Source organism: Lynx rufus, unplaced genomic scaffold, assembly GCF_022079265.1.
Source record: "Lynx rufus isolate CCGP_SWC_20201006 ecotype Redwood Valley unplaced genomic scaffold, mLynRuf1.p SCAF_5, whole genome shotgun sequence".
NCBI lineage: Eukaryota > Metazoa > Chordata > Mammalia > Carnivora > Felidae > Lynx > Lynx rufus.
In genome coordinates, this window is record NW_025814867.1 from 109,655,395 (window position 1) to 109,673,594 (window position 18,200).

The 18,200-nt window shown below is 39.0% G+C and overlaps 1 protein-coding gene across 1 annotated transcript in view; it reads right to left on the bottom strand.

The window, feature by feature from the left end:
* Positions 1–493: 493 nt before the first annotated feature.
* Positions 494–18,200, bottom strand: part of CEP97 (centrosomal protein 97) — a 28,429-nt gene continuing 10,722 nt past the window's right edge. The window contains exons 7-11 of the mRNA XM_047099998.1: positions 14,345–14,509; positions 12,508–12,641; positions 10,212–10,986; positions 5,681–5,756; positions 494–4,007 (exon numbers count right to left, since the gene is read on the bottom strand). Of these exons, the coding sequence (XP_046955954.1) occupies positions 3,303–4,007; positions 5,681–5,756; positions 10,212–10,986; positions 12,508–12,641; positions 14,345–14,509 (1,855 nt within the window). The 3' untranslated portion in view covers positions 494–3,302. The remainder of the gene's footprint in view (positions 4,008–5,680; positions 5,757–10,211; positions 10,987–12,507; positions 12,642–14,344; positions 14,510–18,200) is intronic.

The following is an 18,200-nucleotide window of genomic DNA, read 5'->3' on the forward strand; positions in this document are numbered from 1 at the left end:
AGTAGATAACAGGAAAATACTAATATAGTGTTTACATATTTAAAATAACCCAAAACAAAAATAAAAGAAAAATCCACACTCAAGAATGGTACCCACATTATTTAAGAATAAAGTTATTTCCATATATGCAAACAAGTGTGGGGTTAAATATTTCCCTAAAACATGCATATTATGAGGCCTTTCATATTTAAGCTTATAAAACCAAACTATATTGTGTTTATATCAATTATCATGATGGGACATTTTAAAACTCTGACATCTGTTGTTCTGTAAAACTGAAGATGAAATATAAACAAACTCAGGATCTCACTAGAAAATCTTAGATATCTCCGCAACCTGTTATATTTTTCCATGAAATAAATGTACTCCAAGATGCAATTGTTCTTCAAAATTTTTAATTTCTATGACTGATCTTTAAAAACTATTTAAATTAGGGGCACCTGGGTGGCTCGCTGAGGTCAGCACAGAGCCTGCTTCGATGCTCTGTCCCCTCTCCTCTGCCCCTCCCCCACTCATGCTCTGTTCCTCAAAAAAAATAAATAAAACATTTAAAAACCATTTAAATTAAATCACATTTCTTGGAGAAAATTTACTTAAGAGTTCTTAATGACTTAGCCTTTTTCTATGAGCAATTTTGCTTCAAGTGGTAGAGTTCAAGCTCTGTTAGAAGTTTGGGATTTTTTGTCTTTCAAAAAGATTTTCCTATGGACTTACTAAATGTAAAATTAATAGTGTATGATAAATTTTGGAATACAATAATTCTTAAGTTTTCAGTTTATTACAACTAACTAGCTATAACATCAAGCAAGTTACTTAACTTTTCTGTGCCTTAGTTTCATCTTTAAAACAAAGAGATTAGAACAGATAATCTCTAAAATTCCTTCCAATTTTCACATGGTAGGATTCTGTGTTTCTGGAAGAATAGCTCATTGATATACTGAATTTTCCATACAGCAAGAAAATGGATACGAACTAAAGTAGCACAGCTAAACTAATCTCCTATAAGAAAAAACACAAAGACCATGTTAAAGTTCAACTTCCCAAACTTTACTAGACCCATTCTCTCTAGCCAGACCAATGCACTGCCCATAGAGATAACATCAAATATCTTACATAAGGTATTTTAAATTACACTGTAAAACCTATTAAAATATATTAAGTCTATGCCACAGTTTTCTTGCATTCTAATTTACATCATTTTCATTCTATCTACATCCAAAATGATCTGTACAGTTAAGGTAGGGGTCTACTTAATATTCTTGCACTTCAAAACACTAGTAAAGTTCTATCAAATGAAGAGCAAAACATTAAGCCTTATCATAATCTGCCAAGTTTAAAATAAAAGTACACTAATGCTATTTATGGGCTAGAAAAACAAGGGAAAGGTAAAAAAAGGAAATCTTGCTGACAAATGCTGATGTTCAAATGAATTTAGGTGTGTTTTGCCATTTCTCAGAAAAGGGGCAAAAGTTGTCAGCAGAAACCTACGTAGGCAATACTGAACCATGACATTTCAGGAACTTTTATGAGAAATTAATTTTCCATGAACAGCACTTTAGTATTAGCGCAGTGCAAGTTGGTTTTTCTGTGTCTAACTATGGGCAGCAAATGAGGCACTTAACTGTAAAATAGAAAAATAGGGTATATTTAAGAAGAAATTCAAAATCACTCATAAAAGATAATTAGCATTATTCAAAAAGTAAAAAATTCTATTTTTATTAACATGCATTCAATGTTACACATGCTTCACTAGGGAAAATTTTCAATGTAAGACGACTGTTTGATTTAGAAGAGACAGAAAATATTTCCTTTTCAAAAGATTCTGGATTTCTGAGAATGAAATACAAGTCTTCTCAACCTGAGTGCTACATATTTATAAACAGAGAAAAATACATTTTACCCACACTGGAGAAATGTTCCTAACTATCAACAAAGTATAACATGTGATCCCTGACTTTATTCGTGAAGGATCAGAAGTTATTATTTTATATAACTTCAAAGAAGGAGATCTAGTGACTGTAACAGAAAAATGAATTTTGATATTTAGCACCTAAATTTAGAGAACACTTAAGTATTGCCATAGTTTTAAATAGTTGTATGTCCAGAGATCAGGGGAAATCAGATAGTGTAGTTCAAGGATACTTTAACATTCTCAAAGATTAAAATACCAAACTTCCTTGATTTGCAAATGCATCCATCTATAACACTCAAACACAATATTATCATCTCTTCCTGAAGCTACTGATCTATATTCTTCTTAACAAGAAATAAGTGAGGTTTATTTTTTCTTAGCCACCATTAAACTGTCTTCCAAATGTGGCACTTTTTCAGAAATTTGTTTAGAAAATAGTCCTTTAAAAAAAGTCATTCATATTCTATCACTAATACTATTTTAAATGTTCTTCACTATGAGGCAGAGGCCAAAAAATGAAGTAAATGGCCATGGACCTTCTGCTGAAATACATAAGCGAATATAAAGCAGGATCAGAGAAGATGAACATAGTATGTTGGCACAGAAATGGTTATCTGTAGGGTAAAAAAGCACTGAATGAAAAGACAATGTCTGCTGTGACATTATTCCAAGTGAATGGAACCTAGCATCTGCTCTCTTCATATCTAAGAGAAAATTCTTGTATTGTCTCTTTAAATAAGCTTGATTTTAATGCTAGATGGAACACTTTGCTTCATATGTTAAAACTAATACATGACATTAAAGTTTTCCATGAGACAATTTAATCGTTTTCCTCTGAAAAATCCTATAATCTTACTTTTTCTCCCTATTTGCTGATAAGAAGGCTTTCCTTGACTCATAAGGGAGGGAAAGGGCTTAGAAATATATGTTCTTATTCCAAGGAGGCTGGAAAATTTCTTGAGTTCATTTATATTCACTTTAACAAACAGTATTCCTTACTACATAATTAATCTCCTGACATACAGAAAAATCTAAATTCTCTTATTTATACCTTTAAGGTAAATTGTTCTATTTTCTTGAAGATATTCTAGTTTGTTTTTGAAAGGCAATGAGTACATTGAAAAACAGGAACACTGTTGATGCAATTCAGTTGTTGGGAAATAAAGTGCACATAGCTTTCAATATAAATATTGTTTGATAGATTACAACTAAGAGCTCACAAAATCAAAACAAAGAGTCAGCTCAGTATCTAGAATATGGAAAACATGAGACAAGAATACAAATTCTATACAAATAGTAACAAAATGGGGATGATAGTCCCCTTCAAAAAAAAAAAAGGGCAAGTGAAAATGGTAAAAGTAGATTTCTGCTTCCCAAGCAACCACACATGCTACACAGTAATACCAACATGCAGTACCTGAAATGCAGACTCACAGTCTGACTGTTGCCCTTGAACTTCAGCATTTAATTTACAATTTTCTGGTGCCTGGCTGATTTCATCTTGCAAAGCAGGAGATATGCCATGAGAATCATCTACAGAAGTGCTGTCAGACAAGGCATCTAACTTTTCAGGGGAAGGAGCAATATGAAGCTTACTATCTCCTGTGCCTTCCTCCAAATTTGTCCTCTCCTCAGCATCTTCTAGCTGTTGAACTGAAGTTAAATACTGCTCAAGTAGACTATTATCCTGCTCGTTGTTTAAACTCTCCTTACTCCATTCACCATGTTCATCGCTAACATCCCCTACATCAGACTCTTTGCCGTATTTGACTGTGTCAATGGAATTCCCCATTATGGAACTTTCACTGCCTTCTGTGGAACTTTTTTCAAAATCCAAAGAATCCTGCAAACAGTGAACTTGCTCTGTTAGGGAAGAATGAAAACCAGAGTCTGGAAATTCTGGTAAGGATTTCTCTTGAGGAGCCTCATCAGGCGCAATAAACCAGTCAGGATTTTGATCAGAAGAGGGCTCCTGACTTTGGGTGAGTAACGGAGGCTTACATGGCACTAGAGTACTTGATACAGGAGGAACATCAGTACGCCAGGAACTTAGACGCTGATCCATCATCTGCTGCCAAGCTTGTAGAGACCTTACCTACAAACCAAAGGATATAGTTTTATTATAAAAGTCACGCCTGTTTTACAATGTTCTTTAAGCTTTCTTCCCAATACTCATGAAGGTGATAAATGGCAGACGGCAGAACTTGAGTTAGAAATGGCCTGACCTCCCCTTACCCCTTCCATAGCACTCCCAGCCTAAAGCAGGCTGGCACAAGTGGTGCACATCCTTGGTAACAGAAGGTCCTCACCAGGAGAGTTAGGATGGGCCAAAGCAATTCTCTTGTTGCTACTGGAAGAACTATCAGAAGCACAACAGCACATGACTAAGGGGTAAATAATGTGCTGAGTATGAACTGAAGTCTATTGAATAAGACAGATTAGAGCCTATTATAAGTAGATTCTCTAAAATAAAAATCTCATTGTAGATATCCATTTAAGGTAAGAGTTTTTAAACATTATCTAACAATATATAGCATATACAACTCTAAAATACCTAAAAATATCCCAGGCACTTGATAACATGACCTTTACATTTTTATATTATAATTAAAATCTCAAAATTTTACAGTTAAATCTGCAACAAGAAAGCAATTATGAATTTATTAGTTTCCCTTTGACCACCCTCTAAGGTAATCACTGAGAGCAGTGTGATGTGTGTCCTTCCAGACCTTTTACTATGTATTTTTAAATACACACGATGTTTTTAAAATCAAGCAGAACCTTAAGTTCTGCAACTTGCTGTTTTTCACTGATCAATGTTATTCTGGAGATCTTTCCAGGTCATCAGTTCATACCCTTACCTTATTCTGTTTAACTGTTTCATAATGTTCCATGATGTTGTTATTCTATAATTTATTTAACAGCTCCCCTACTATTAGTAATTATAAAACCTTAGAAATCAGTAACTATTTCTTAATTTTGTAGGCAAAATCCTATTATAACAAACTCATTTATAAAAATGTTTTCAAGAAATTATCATTAAGAAATATTTGATGAAAAGGGCACCTAGGTGGCTTAGTCAGTTAAGTGTCTGACTTGGCTCAGGTCATGATCTCACAGTTTGTGAGTTTGAGCCCTGCATCGGGCTCTCTTCCGTCAGCACAAAGCCTGGAGCCTGGGCTTTGGCTCCTCTGTCTCCCTCTCTCTCTCTGTCCCTCCCCTATGCATGCACACTCCCTCTCTCAAAAATAAATAAACATTAAAAAAAATATTTGATGAGATAAAATAACAGTAAAACTGATTGTCTGAACTATCTCTGATGTGTGCTATTATTACAGGATTCAAACTCTCTTTCCTAAGAAGTCATGCATTCTTTTTAGGACATGCATATTGTAGCCATCATATACCATTTTAGCCACCTTATATTCAAATATTCCCAAAAGATAAAACAAGAAAGACAACTACATAAAACTTCCAATTGGGTTTTTTCTCCTTAGTGGAAATTATGACACCATCCCTCAATTTAGTGCTTTCCTTCATCTTTACAGTTTATCTTTGTGGCCAAAATTATGAAAATATTTTTCTTGAGATTAAATAAAATGTAACGAAATTCACTGGCCTGGTTCAGAGTTAGTGGCAAAGAACACAGACCATATCCTCAACCTTTAGAAGAAGTGCTTAATATGCCTGAATACTCTATGATTATCTCCATAAATCCAGAATGTTTCTTTGTTCATACATTAGGTAAATCAGCAGGAATGGGTTTACCTGGTTCCAAAGGAATCTGACAGCCTCCTCTTGCACAAATTTTTTAATGCGTTCTTCATCTCTTTCTTTTCTTAATCTACAATAATTCAAAATCCATTACTGACACAACGAAGGGTGCTTTGACTTGCGCCTGTTGTTACAACTAATAAACACTTGTGCTGTCAAGACAATAATCTAGTAACAGCCCTTTCTACTTTTAGAGTATCTAAACTGAAACTAGTTTTAAAGTATGACTCAGTGTAGAAGCCAAATGAATATAACTGAAATTCAGATGATACTGGCTCCACAAAGTATTGCCAATGAATAAAAATAAAACAAAATATTAAACGGCTCTTTATCTGGCTGTTATTTCCCAGCCAAGAACACCAAAGACACAGGAGCCTGCAGCAAGGAGTACTTGCTCAAAGCCTCAGAGCAACTGAGGATTAGGATCACAGCTTGACAGCCCTCTTCTAAGAGATTATTAGTAGGACTAATCCCATCAAATTCAGTCCCTGTTTGCCCGTCCCTGACATATTCCTTGCCATTATCAACAGAGCTGCCCTTCCATCACTTCCCCTTATTCATTAAAGTATTAATCTGGGCTCACTGCTGCCCTCTCCATAGGCCTGTCACCAAGCTAAGGCTCCCTTAGTTGTCCATTAACTTCCAGAATGTCACCACTTTTTCTAGCCCCCCCAAGTCCTTCTCCTGTGCCATCTGGGACTCCTGAATTGTAATCAGTAAACTCCCTTAATTTCTCAACCTCTTCTGTGAAATTTTCCTTGACTGAATCAGACATATTGCTGAGGGCACTGTAGCCCTCTCAAGTGGAAGTTATTTTAGGGCACCTGGCTGGCCTAGTTGGTAGAGCATGCGACTCTTGATCTTGGGGCTGTGAGTTCAAGCCACATGTTGTACAGGGAGCCTACTTAAAAAAAAAAAAGTGGAAGCTATACATCCATACATCAGGGTCAGAAGATAGCTTCTCACTACTGTCGACAAACATTCTTTGCCTTCCTCCTTGAAGAACTCCTGCCATCCTGCTAAGTTTCCCCAAACTCTTTTCACATACAGGCCTCCCATTATCTGCCCCCATTCATGAAAGTCTCAGGGCGAGTGTCTCAGCTCCATTCCTATCATCATTTCTGGAGACCTCAGCACTCACATGGACGCTGTCCCTCATAATAATCCACCCTACGGGGGCGCCTGGGTGGCTCAGTCGGTTAAGCGGCCGACTTCGGCTCAGGTCATGATCTCGAGGTCCTTGAGTTCGAGCCCCGCGTCGGGCTCTGTGCTGACTGCTCAGAGCCTGGAGCCTGTTTCAGATTCTGTGTCTCCCTCTTTCTGACCCTCCCCCGTTCATGCTCTGTCTCTCTCTGTCTCAAAAATAAAATAAACGTTAAAAAAAAAATTAAAAAAAAAAAAAATCCACCCTACATCATTCATTCTCACAGTCTCACTAGAGACCCAGTCATTTTAAAAACGATCTCAAGCACCCACACAAACCACTACCTCCTTTCCTCCCAGCCCACTGACTCTTGTTCCACCTATGACAATCTGGACATCCAGCCTTTATCCAGACCTCCACATTAGCGACCCCCACCTCCTCCTGGCTCTCCTTTTACCTTGTTTAAATCCCAAGATCCACCATTATAAGCATCCCCTCCCAAATATCTTCAGCTCCTTTGTCTCCTCCCCTATCATATTCACCTGGAAAAAACCCATTCCTGGCAGAACCAAATTAACCATGCCCAAATCAGAAGAAAACAGCTGAGAGCTACTGATGAAAATCATACAACCTGACCTACTGTCTTCCACTCTAACTTTTTCCTCACATTGTCTGATAATCCTCCATTCTCCTTGTAAGTTCACTTTTAAGACGAATACCTCACAACTCTCTCATTTTCAAATGTTGAGCCTGTCTTCTATATCACTGAAAAAGAAGCGGCATCCATTAGACAGGACTTCCTGTCCCCCAGTATCAAACCTACCACCTTACCTGCTCCTGCTCCTGCTCCTAGCTCAGGCCACTCCCTCTTCTTGTGCACAGATCCTTCTTTCACCTTCTCAAGAACTTCAACCCCATACTTCTCCTTTCCTTCCTCTGCATTATCCGTTTTTCCCTACTTATTGAATCATTCCATCAACACATAAACATGCTCTGTATCTCCCATCTTTTTTTAAAATTTATTTGAGACAGAGAGAATGGGGGAAGGGGCAGAGGAAGAGAGAAAGAGAGAAAGAGAGAGAGAGAGAGAGAGAGAGAGAGGGAGAGAGAGAGTCTTAAGCAGACTCCACGTGCAGTGCAGAGCCTAATGTGGGACTTAATCCCACAATCATGGGATCATAACCTGAGCCGAAATCAAGAGTCAGAAGCTCAATCAACTGAGCCACCCAGGGGCTTTAGGTTCTTTAAAAAAGAATTTTCCTGGCGTGTCTGGGTGGCTCAGTTGGTTAACCGTCTGACTCTTGATTTCAGTTCAGGTCATGATCTCACAGTTCGTGAGTTCAAGCCCTGTATCAGGCTCACACTAACAGTGCGGACATGCTTGGGATTCTCTTTCTCCCTCTTTCTCTGCCCCCTCCCCACCTGGATGGCTCAGTCGGTTAAGTGTCCAACTTCGGCTCAGGTCATGACTTTGTGGTTCACGGGTTCAAGACCTGCGTTGGGCTCTGTGCTGACAGCTCAGAGTCTGGAGCCTGCTTCAGATTCTGTGTCTCCCTCTCTCTCTGCCCCTCCCCTGCTCGCACTCTGTCTCTCTCTCTCTCTCCCTCAAAAATAAACATTAAAATATTGTTTTAAATAAATAAAATAGAAATGTCCTTAATTTCAGATTCTCCTCCAGCAACAACTCCTCTGTTCTTTTCCTCAAGCAACATACTCCAAAAGAATTGGCTACACTCATTCTTCACCTCTCATTCACTATTCAACCCATTCCAAACTGTCTGATTCCACTTCGTCACTGAAGCTCCTCTTAGGAAATTCACTGGGCAGGAAAGGGTTAATTCAGCTAGCTTGGGATCTTCAAACCCTACACATTCCAAAGATAAGACCGGCCTTGACTGGGTCTGGGAAATAATATCCAAGCCTTCGAAATATCCTGTTGATAAGAGTATCTTTGTATATGTGGGCCTTGGGGCCAAACCAGATAGTTTATGCTAACAATGTGCTTTTAGGTGAATACCTGTTTTGTTCACCTGTGGCCCTGATACAGACACTGTAGCAGTCTACCCTTATGTAAGGGGCTAAGGTCTAAGTAATTAAGGTTAGTCACACAGGCACTCAATGCTATGTGACTGATGCCCAATAAAAACCCTGCATATCAGGGCTTCAGTGAGCTTTCCTGGTTGGCAATACTTCATATGTGTTGTCACACATCATTGCCATGAGATTCAAGCCCTATCTGTACTACTCCACTGGAAGAAGACAACTAGAAGCCTGTGCCTGGTGTCTCCGGGACTCTGCCCTATACACCTTCTTTCTTTGCTGACTTTAATCAGTACCCTCTCACTGTAATACACCAGAGTCATGAATAGAATAGCTTTCCTGAGTTCTGTGAGTCTGTTTAGCAAATCATGAAACTCGAGAACAGCCCTAAGGTCCCCCCGTATAGTCACCAATAACTTCCAGCTTCTAAATTCTCTGTCCTCCCTACAGCACCTTTCTTCTCTCCTAAAACACTTCCCTATCAAAGCTGAGACACACGGGGTGCCTGGGTGGCTCAGGTGGTTGAGCACCCGACTTGGGCTCAGGTCATGATCTCGCAGTTCGTGAGTTCGAGCCCTGCATCGGGCTCTGTGCTGACAGCTCAGAGCCTGAAGCCTGCTTCAGATTCTGTGTCTCCCTCTCTCTCTGCCCCTTCCCCACTCATGCTCTGTCTCTCTCTGTCTCTCAAAAATGAATAAACGTTCAAAAAAAAATTTTTTTTTAAAAGCTGAGACACACATTCTCCCTATTTTTCTACCACACTGGGTGTCCCTTCTCAACGTCTTTCACTGCCTCCTCCTCTTCCAACTGATAATATCAATAAATATTGCTAGTGGCAATACTAATACTCAAAATAAATTTATGAAGTCCTAATTCTCTTGGGTGGCAGTCAGTAAAACATGTGAGCCCCAGAAGTGAGGAATACTTCCTACCATTGCCCCAGAATTTTAGTCCCTTCTAAATCCTCACTCCTTAATTCTCTCTTCACTTACTGGGTTCTATGTATATTTTCTCATCTTCTCATTTCTATATTTATTCAGTTCCTTTACATTTTCTGTACCTTTCTAAAGTTTAAAAACATCTTTAAGACAAGTAATCACTCAACATTTACTGCTATACTGCATCAATGAACCAAGTGCTGAGCTAGAGATGGAGACAGATGCATTTGGCAGCTTGTCTTCAAAATGCTTTCCATATGTTCTAGATCAGGAAACCAAGAGTGTCAACACGGTATGAAGTGTCCTGACCACAGCAGCGATGGTTCAATGTTCTGAATCAACTCTAAGACTCTGACACTCCCAAACCAACAAAACAGCACCTAAACAAGGACTTTTGGCCCACCTCCTTATTTCTTCAGTTAAGCAAACAATGTGCTCCTGCATTCTACGCAGCCGGATTTCATGACGCACATCTTTAGCTTGGGGGTTATAGTTCCTGGTATAAAAGCCTCGCCAAGAGGCCTGAAGTTTGGTGGCTGCTTCATTCAATTTCTGAAGGGCAACTTTATCTTGTCCCAAAGCAACAGGTCTCTGGGTTAAAACTCCGCAGGGAAGTTTCTCTGAAGCTGATTGAGATACGGTTTCTTCACCGTCTGGCAGCGTATGGAAGACATTGTGTCCAACCGACTCAGGAAAAGATATAAGACTATGGGTGTCATCCTTCAAGACAGCATTGGTTACTGTTGGCTCCAGACAAGGTAACAGCCCATCTTCCTCATTTACCTCTGTACTAACAGCACTTTCCGTAGTTTGAGCAGAATTCTCACTTGCAGTCCAAAAAGCCTTTTCTTCTTCCTTACTGAAGTCTTGGTTTTCCAGCCCTTTCAAAGACTCATCTGCAACATCATCATCTTCTAGGCCCAAGTTAATGCCTTGCAGCCTCAGCTCAACTGTAGGTGATACTGGAGAGAGTCCTGATGGAACTGGCATAAAAGTAGACTCTGAAGAGAGAAGACTACAGTTTAACTTGTCCTCATCTGTCTGTATGTCTTCCAAGTGCAGGTCATTTCGGGAATATCTTGTAGTGTGTACAGAGGCTGGAAAGTTATTCTTAACAGCATGTAATTGATCATCATTACTGTTAGTCCCAACCCAAGAATTGACTTGGATGACGGGTTCTAGAAGAATCAACAAAATATCATTGAAACCACTAAATATTTAAAGAGGTATCTTTGTAATGAAATCTAACCCCTAAAATATAGTAAATAAAATGCCTTCTGTGATTTCCTCCAATATGCCTAAAACATCAAAGACTTAAGAAAATGAATTCTTGCAATAATCATGGGAAAAATCAAAGTATCAGGTCAATACAAAAGGTGGCAACTCTGAATGTTTTTTCTCTGAACGTTTTTTAAGAATTAAAATTGAAGCACAGTGAAAGAAACAATCAACAAAACAAAAAGGCAATCTACTGAATGAAAAAAGATACTTGCAAGTGACATATCCAATAGAGGGTTACTATCCAAAATATATAAAGAACTGATACAACTCAACATCTAAAAAACAAATAATCCAATTAAAAATGGTCAGAAGACATGAACAGACATTTCTCCAAGAGACATCCAGATGGCCAGACACATGAAAAGATGCTCAATATCACTCATCATGAGGGAAATGCAAATCAAAACTACAATGAGATATCACTTCACACCTCTCAGAATTGCTAAAATGGCTAAAATCAAAAATACAAAAAAACAAGCGATGGCAAGGATGTATAGAAAAAAGAACCCTTGTACACTGTGGGTGGGAATGCAAACTGTAGCCACTATGGAAAACACTATGGAGGTTCTTCAAAAAGTTCAAAATAGAACTACCCTATGATCTAGAAATCTCACTACTTGGTATTTACCCCAAAAATGCAAAAACACTAATTCAAAGGGATACATGTACCCCTATGTTTACTGCAGCATTATTTACAGTAGTGCTATTACGGAAGCAGCTCAACTATGCACTGAATAAAGAAGATGTGACACACACACACACACACACACACATAATGAAATAACATTCAGCCATCATAAGGAATGAAATCTTGCTATTTGCAATAACATGGATGGATCTACAGAGTATTATGCTAAGTGAATTAAGTCAGAGAAAGACATATCATATGATTTCACTCATATGTGGAATTTTAGAAACAAAACAAATGAGCAAAGGAAGAAAAGAGAGACAGACAAACCAAGAAACAAACTCTTAACTATTGAGAACAAACTGATGGCTACCAGAGGGGAGGTGTGGGGGCGGGGGGTGGGGGGATGGGTGAAATAGGTGATGGGGATTAAGAATATGTTTATCATGATGAGCACTGAGTAATGTACAGAATTGCTGAATCACTATATTGTACACCTGAAACTAATATAACACTGTATGTTAACTATACTGAAATTAAAATTTAAAACGTAATAAAAAATAATACTAAAAACATAATACCAACGACAAAAACAATAATAAACAAAAATTAACACCTTAAAATACAGTAGTTTTACATGTATGCCTGTATAGATACATATATAAAATATAAGACCTAAATGTTCACTTAACAAACAAAAAATTAGGAGAATGTATACTTTTTTGTTTTATGGTACGCAACAGATCTAACAACTTGAAGAAAAAGGATCAGAGAGCAGTTAATTTCGTACCGCCTTCCTGGACTCTATGGCCATCTTGAACAGGGCTTGAATGCTCAGGTACAAGGGGTGTTCTTGTTTCAACAGGAGCAAGAGGAGCCAGCTCTTCACTTTGGCTTTGGTTCATCAACTGCCTCTGGTGAAACCTAAAAATCAATAACATCTGATGTGATTTAATACAAACCACAAAAACAAAGCTTTTTTGCTTCTTACATAATACTGTCAAAAACGTAGAAATGTACAAGTTTTTGAAGTAGATATCTTTAATTACTACCAAATCAAAAAGTCTCATTTGAGGGGCGCCTGGGTGGCTCAGGCAGTTAAGTGTCTGACTTCGGCTCAGGTCATGAACTTGCAGTTTGTGGGTTTGAGACCCACGTCGGGCTGTGCTGACAGCTCAGAGCCTGGAGCCTGCTTTGGATTCTGTGTCTCCCTCTCTCTTTGTTCCTCACCTGTTCACACTGTGTGTCTTTCTCTCTCTCTCTCTCTCTCTCAAAAATAAAGATTTAAATAATTTTTTTAAGAAGTCTCATTTGAAAGCACTGGATAGAAAAGGTTAAGAAACTTATTTTTAATTTTTTTTTAACGTTTATTCATTTTGAGAGACAGAGCGTGAGCAGGGAAGGAGCAGACAGAGAGGAAGACACAAAATCCGAAGCAGGCTCCAGGCCTGGGGCAGGGCTCGAACTCAAGGACCAGACCTCGAGATCATGATCTTAGCCAAAATTGGACGTTTAACCAACTGAGCCACCCAGGTGCCCCAAGAAACTTATTTTTAACTCACAATCATATAGACACTCTCATAGGAACAAACATGCACAAACACGTGAGGGCAAGACTGTGATTAAAAAAAATAATAACTTTGGTTCTAGCTTCACTTTTTTTTTAACATTTATTTTTGAGAGAGCAGGGGAGGGGCAGAAAGAGAGAGACACAGAGGAGCTGAAGAGGGCTCTGCATTGACAACAGAGCCCGATGCGGGGCTCGAAGTCAAAAACCGTGAGATCATGACCTGAGCCCAAGTGGGACTCTTAGCCAACTGAGCCACCCAGGTGCCCCTTGGCTTCACGTCTTAATATTAGTATTTAAACACCCAGATGAGGGGAACCTGGGTGGCTCAATCCATTAAGCGTTAGACTCTTGGTTTTAGCTCACGTCATGATCTCACAGTTCACAAGATTGAGCCCCACCTTGGGCTCCATGCTGACAGCAGAGCCGGCTTGGGATCCTCTCCCTCTCTCTCTCTGCCCTGCACCTACTCACATGCACTCTCTCTCCCTCTCTCTCTCTCAAAATAAGTAAACTTTAAAAATAACAAAAACCCATATGAAACACCTACACTAAAAGAATAAATATGTATTTTTTAAAAATCCCCTTCTCCCAGGGTGCCTGGGTGGCTCAGTCAGTTGGGCATCCGACCTTCAGCTCAGGTCACAATCTCAGTGCTCATGAGTTGGATCGCCGCATGGGGCCCTGTGCTGACAGCTCAGAGCCTGGAGCCTGTTTCAGAGTCTGTCTCCATCTCTCTGCCCCCTTCCCTGCTCATGCTCGCTCTCTCTCTCCTTCTCTCTCTCTCTCTCAAAATAAAAAATAAAACATAAAAAAAAAAAAAATTTTAAGTCCCCTTCTTCCACAGTGCTTGGCTCTCCCCACTCAGGAAATGACTAACAATGCAAGCTGGACTGCACCACATGGTTTAGTTCCCCAGCAGGGGTGCTGCAGTGACGAGGGGCCCAACTACCCAGAAATGTGGGTCACAGTACTTGCCTCTGTCCTACTAACCATGCAGGAAGACTCAGAGGTATTTTCACTTGTGAATTCACCAGCTGCTACAAATAAAGGGGCTTACCTCTGTTTGCTCAGAATCTTCTCTAGTTTGGCATCCTCTGCAGTTTGAAGACCCAGCGTAGAAGTGAGAGGACAGACTGTAGCCAGATACTGGACAAGCTGGATGTGCTGGCCTGGCCGATAGGCCCTCCCCTTGCCTTGACTATAGAGCCATTCAGCTTTCAAACTGGAATCAGGGGACATACAAAAGAGGAGAGGACACCAGAGTAGACAAGATACATTTTGAAGCAATAATCATCTTCCTTCTTAATTTATAGCATCATTGGATGGTTTTCATAAATAAAATCCACATAAGTTCTTTTAAAAAATCTTTCCTTCTGATTCACTCCCTTTACTATCACAATGTTTTAAACCTTTTTACTTGCTTAGGGGCACCTCTACAAAGTTGTACTCATGGTTCCAAAAATCTTTAAGTTATTTTCAAAGAAGCAATGAGTATTTCCTCTATTTGCTGTCAAACTAAAGTACCTAAATATATCAATTACATTTAAATCCATTAGTTCATACTGATAGCTAAAAAAAAAAAAAAAAAAAAAAGCTAATGGGGGTGGGGGCGGTGCCTGGGTGGCTCAGTCATTTGAGCATCCAACTCTTGATTTCCACTCAGCTCATGACCCCAGAGTTGTGAGATTGAGCCCTTTGTCCAGCTCCATGCTGTGCTGAGTCTGTTTAGAATTCTCTTTCTCTCTCTCTCTCTCTCTCTCTCTCTCTCTCCCCCTTGGCCCCTCTCCCCAACTCATGTGCTTGCTCTCTCTCTCAAATAAAAAAATTTTAAAAAGGGGTGCCTGGGTAGCTCAGTGTGATTCTGGATTTTGGCTCAGGTCATGATCTCACAGTGAGATCAAGCCCCACATGGGACTGCCTGCTGTCCACACAGACTTCAGATCCTACGTCAGATCCTCTGTCCCCCTATCTCTTTCTCTAAATAAATAAATAAACTTTTTTAAAAAGTCATTTATATAAACAAAAAATTTCTTTAAAGCTGATTGGTCACAGCTAGAAGATGCTAGTGCCCCACCAACTCACTATTTTTAACAATTGGTAAGTAAAGGGTAAGAATTAAATATTATTAATTCTATCTTTCCTAAACAAGCTACACCATGAGTAACCAAATAGTTACTTTATAGAAGTATTCCAGCTAATAAAATGAATGGATTAAAACCTCACCATTTTGAAGCTCTCAGTGAATGAATTAAGGGTTTAGGCATTAATAGCTAGCTACTAATAACAATAACATGAAGGGCAACCAAACACTGTGTGTGTGTGTGTGTGTGTGTGTGTGTGTCCCTTGCTAGAACCCAAAAAGTAGTCCTCCCACAAAAAAGCCTGAATCTGATGAAACCTATGCACGTTCCTACCAAGTTACAGGAAACACAGGAGAAAGGAGCACATCAAAGGACAAAGGGATATAACCAGCGAAATAAGCACAGTGGGAAACTCCACAGGACACATCATCTGGTTTTTTCAACAACCAAAAAAAGGACAAAAGAAAGCAAAATAAATAAATAAATAAAAGAATAGAAACCTATAGTTAAAAGAGATTTAAAAGCATCATCTTGAAGGGTGCCTGGGTGGCTCAGTCAGTTGAGCGACTGACTTCGGCTCAGGTCATGATCTCACGGCTTGTGAGTTCGAGCCCTGCATCGGGCTCTGTGCTGACAGCTCAGAGCCTGGAGCCTGCTTCGGATTCTGTGTCTCCCTCCCTCTCTCTGCCCCTCCCCCACTGCTGTGTCTCTGTCTCAGAAATAAATAAATACTAAAATAAATAAATAAATAAATAATAAAAGCATCATCTTGAGCATCTGGCAAGTTGAGCCCTCAGGTGACTCCAGCCTCATGTGTGATTTCACAATTGCGTGAGAACCACCCAATCAGCATGGCCAGCCCATGGAGCACGCAACAATAATAAATTCATGTTTTAAGTCACTAAAAAAGCAAGAAGGAAATTTAAAAGCTATAGAGACAAATCACAATGTAGGGCCTTATTTGGATCCTGTTTCCAAAAAAAAAAAAAAAAAAAAAAAACAAAAATTTAAAAACTGCCTTTATGAGGACTATTAGAAATGTAAGCACTGAACTAATATCTGATGTTATTAAGGAATTATTACATTTTTTGAGATGATAGTAGTATTATAGTTATTTCATTAAGAGCCCTATCTTTTAGAGATATATACTGAAATAGTCACAGGTGAAATTATATGTACTTTGAGATATGCTTGAAAATAAGAGGAGAACAGGGAGTGGGTGAAGGTACAGATGACAAGGTTGGCCACGAGTTGTAAACTGTTGAAGTTGGATGATGAATTCATGGGAGGTCATTATACTACTCTTTACTTTTGCATATATGTTTTGATGGGTTTTTTCATTAACATGCCATTGCCTCAATTTTACCATTCTTTTTTTTTTCCCTAAGTTTATTTATTTGAGATAGACAGAGACAGTGCAAGTGGGGGGAGCAGAGAAGAGAGAGCGAGAGAGAATCCCAGACAGGCTCCATGCTGCCAGCACAGAGCCCGATGTGGGGTTCGAACTCATAAACCATTAGATCATGACCTGAGCCGAAACCAAGAGTCTGACACTTAACCGACTGAGCCACCCAGGCAACCCTCAATTTTACTATTCTTAAATCTACCCCTCAACTTGAAGTTGAGGCTGGATCATTTTAGTATACTTTCTCTATTTTTATAGCATTAACTTAGCATTACAAAGAGTTTGAAAATCACTTTCAATCCACAACCATTTACTTGGACCTTGATATTAAGGTATCCACATCATACAAACTGTACAGTCCAAAACTGTCGAGACACCCACATTCTACTATAGACAGAAAAGAAACTGGTTCTTTGATAACTGGTTAAATCATGCAAGAGAGTCATGGTGTAAATAAAACAACATTAGTTTCCTGTGATTTGCCAGTTTCATAAGAAAAGAAAAACTGTTTTCGAACAATGAGATATGAGGTATGGCAAGCTGATGAACTGAAGTTATGAAATCCCAACCTTAGTCTAAAGATAAAAATTTTATTTTACCTAATAAAAATAATTCAAAGTATTTCTTCCATGGATTCATTCCTGTGCACTAAATACTGATCATTCAAAATGTTCTTGAAATCTGCTCTAAACTTCCCTAAGTTCTCCTGGCAAGCAGGAGAGAAGCTGGAAAGCTGTCCCCAAAAAAGATCCATAGTAGAAAACAATCACCAACTTTAATGTTAGCCAGCAAGCAACAGTTCTAAGTCATAGATGTTTTGTAGCTGGGAAAGAGAAAAGTGAAAGTAAGAGGAGAGAGAGACAAGGCTTCAGTGTGAATATTCCAGTTTTAAGTGTGTGAGAAAACCCACAAACTGTGGAGCATCAACTACTGTAACATCTGTTTCTCTGCCTTTGCTTCACATTCATCAGTATCACTACACAAGTTTATTAATCCATACAACATTCTCCTAGGTAAAATAATCTCCTTGCCAATTAAAACAGCATCGCCAATTCAAAGAAAAACAAAATTAAAAATCATTCAGCTTAACCTATTAATTTCAAATCATTTCAATATGATTCTTCTCTTGAAACTGAAGGAATAATTTACATAATAGAAGTAACAACTATTAAGAGAGAGAACTTAAAACAATCTGCTGTTTCTCATTAAAGAAAAAAAGGAGTATTAGATGAAATGATATTTAATATTTGCTTTTAAAATATTCCATAAGGGGGGGTGCCTGGGTGGCTCAGTCGGTTAAGCGTCCGACTTCAGCTCAGGTATGATCTCACGGTCCATGAGTTCGAGCCCCGTGTCGGGCTCTGTGCTGACAGCTCAGAGCCTGGAGCCTGTTTCAGATTCTGTGTCTCCCTCTCTCTCTCTCTGCC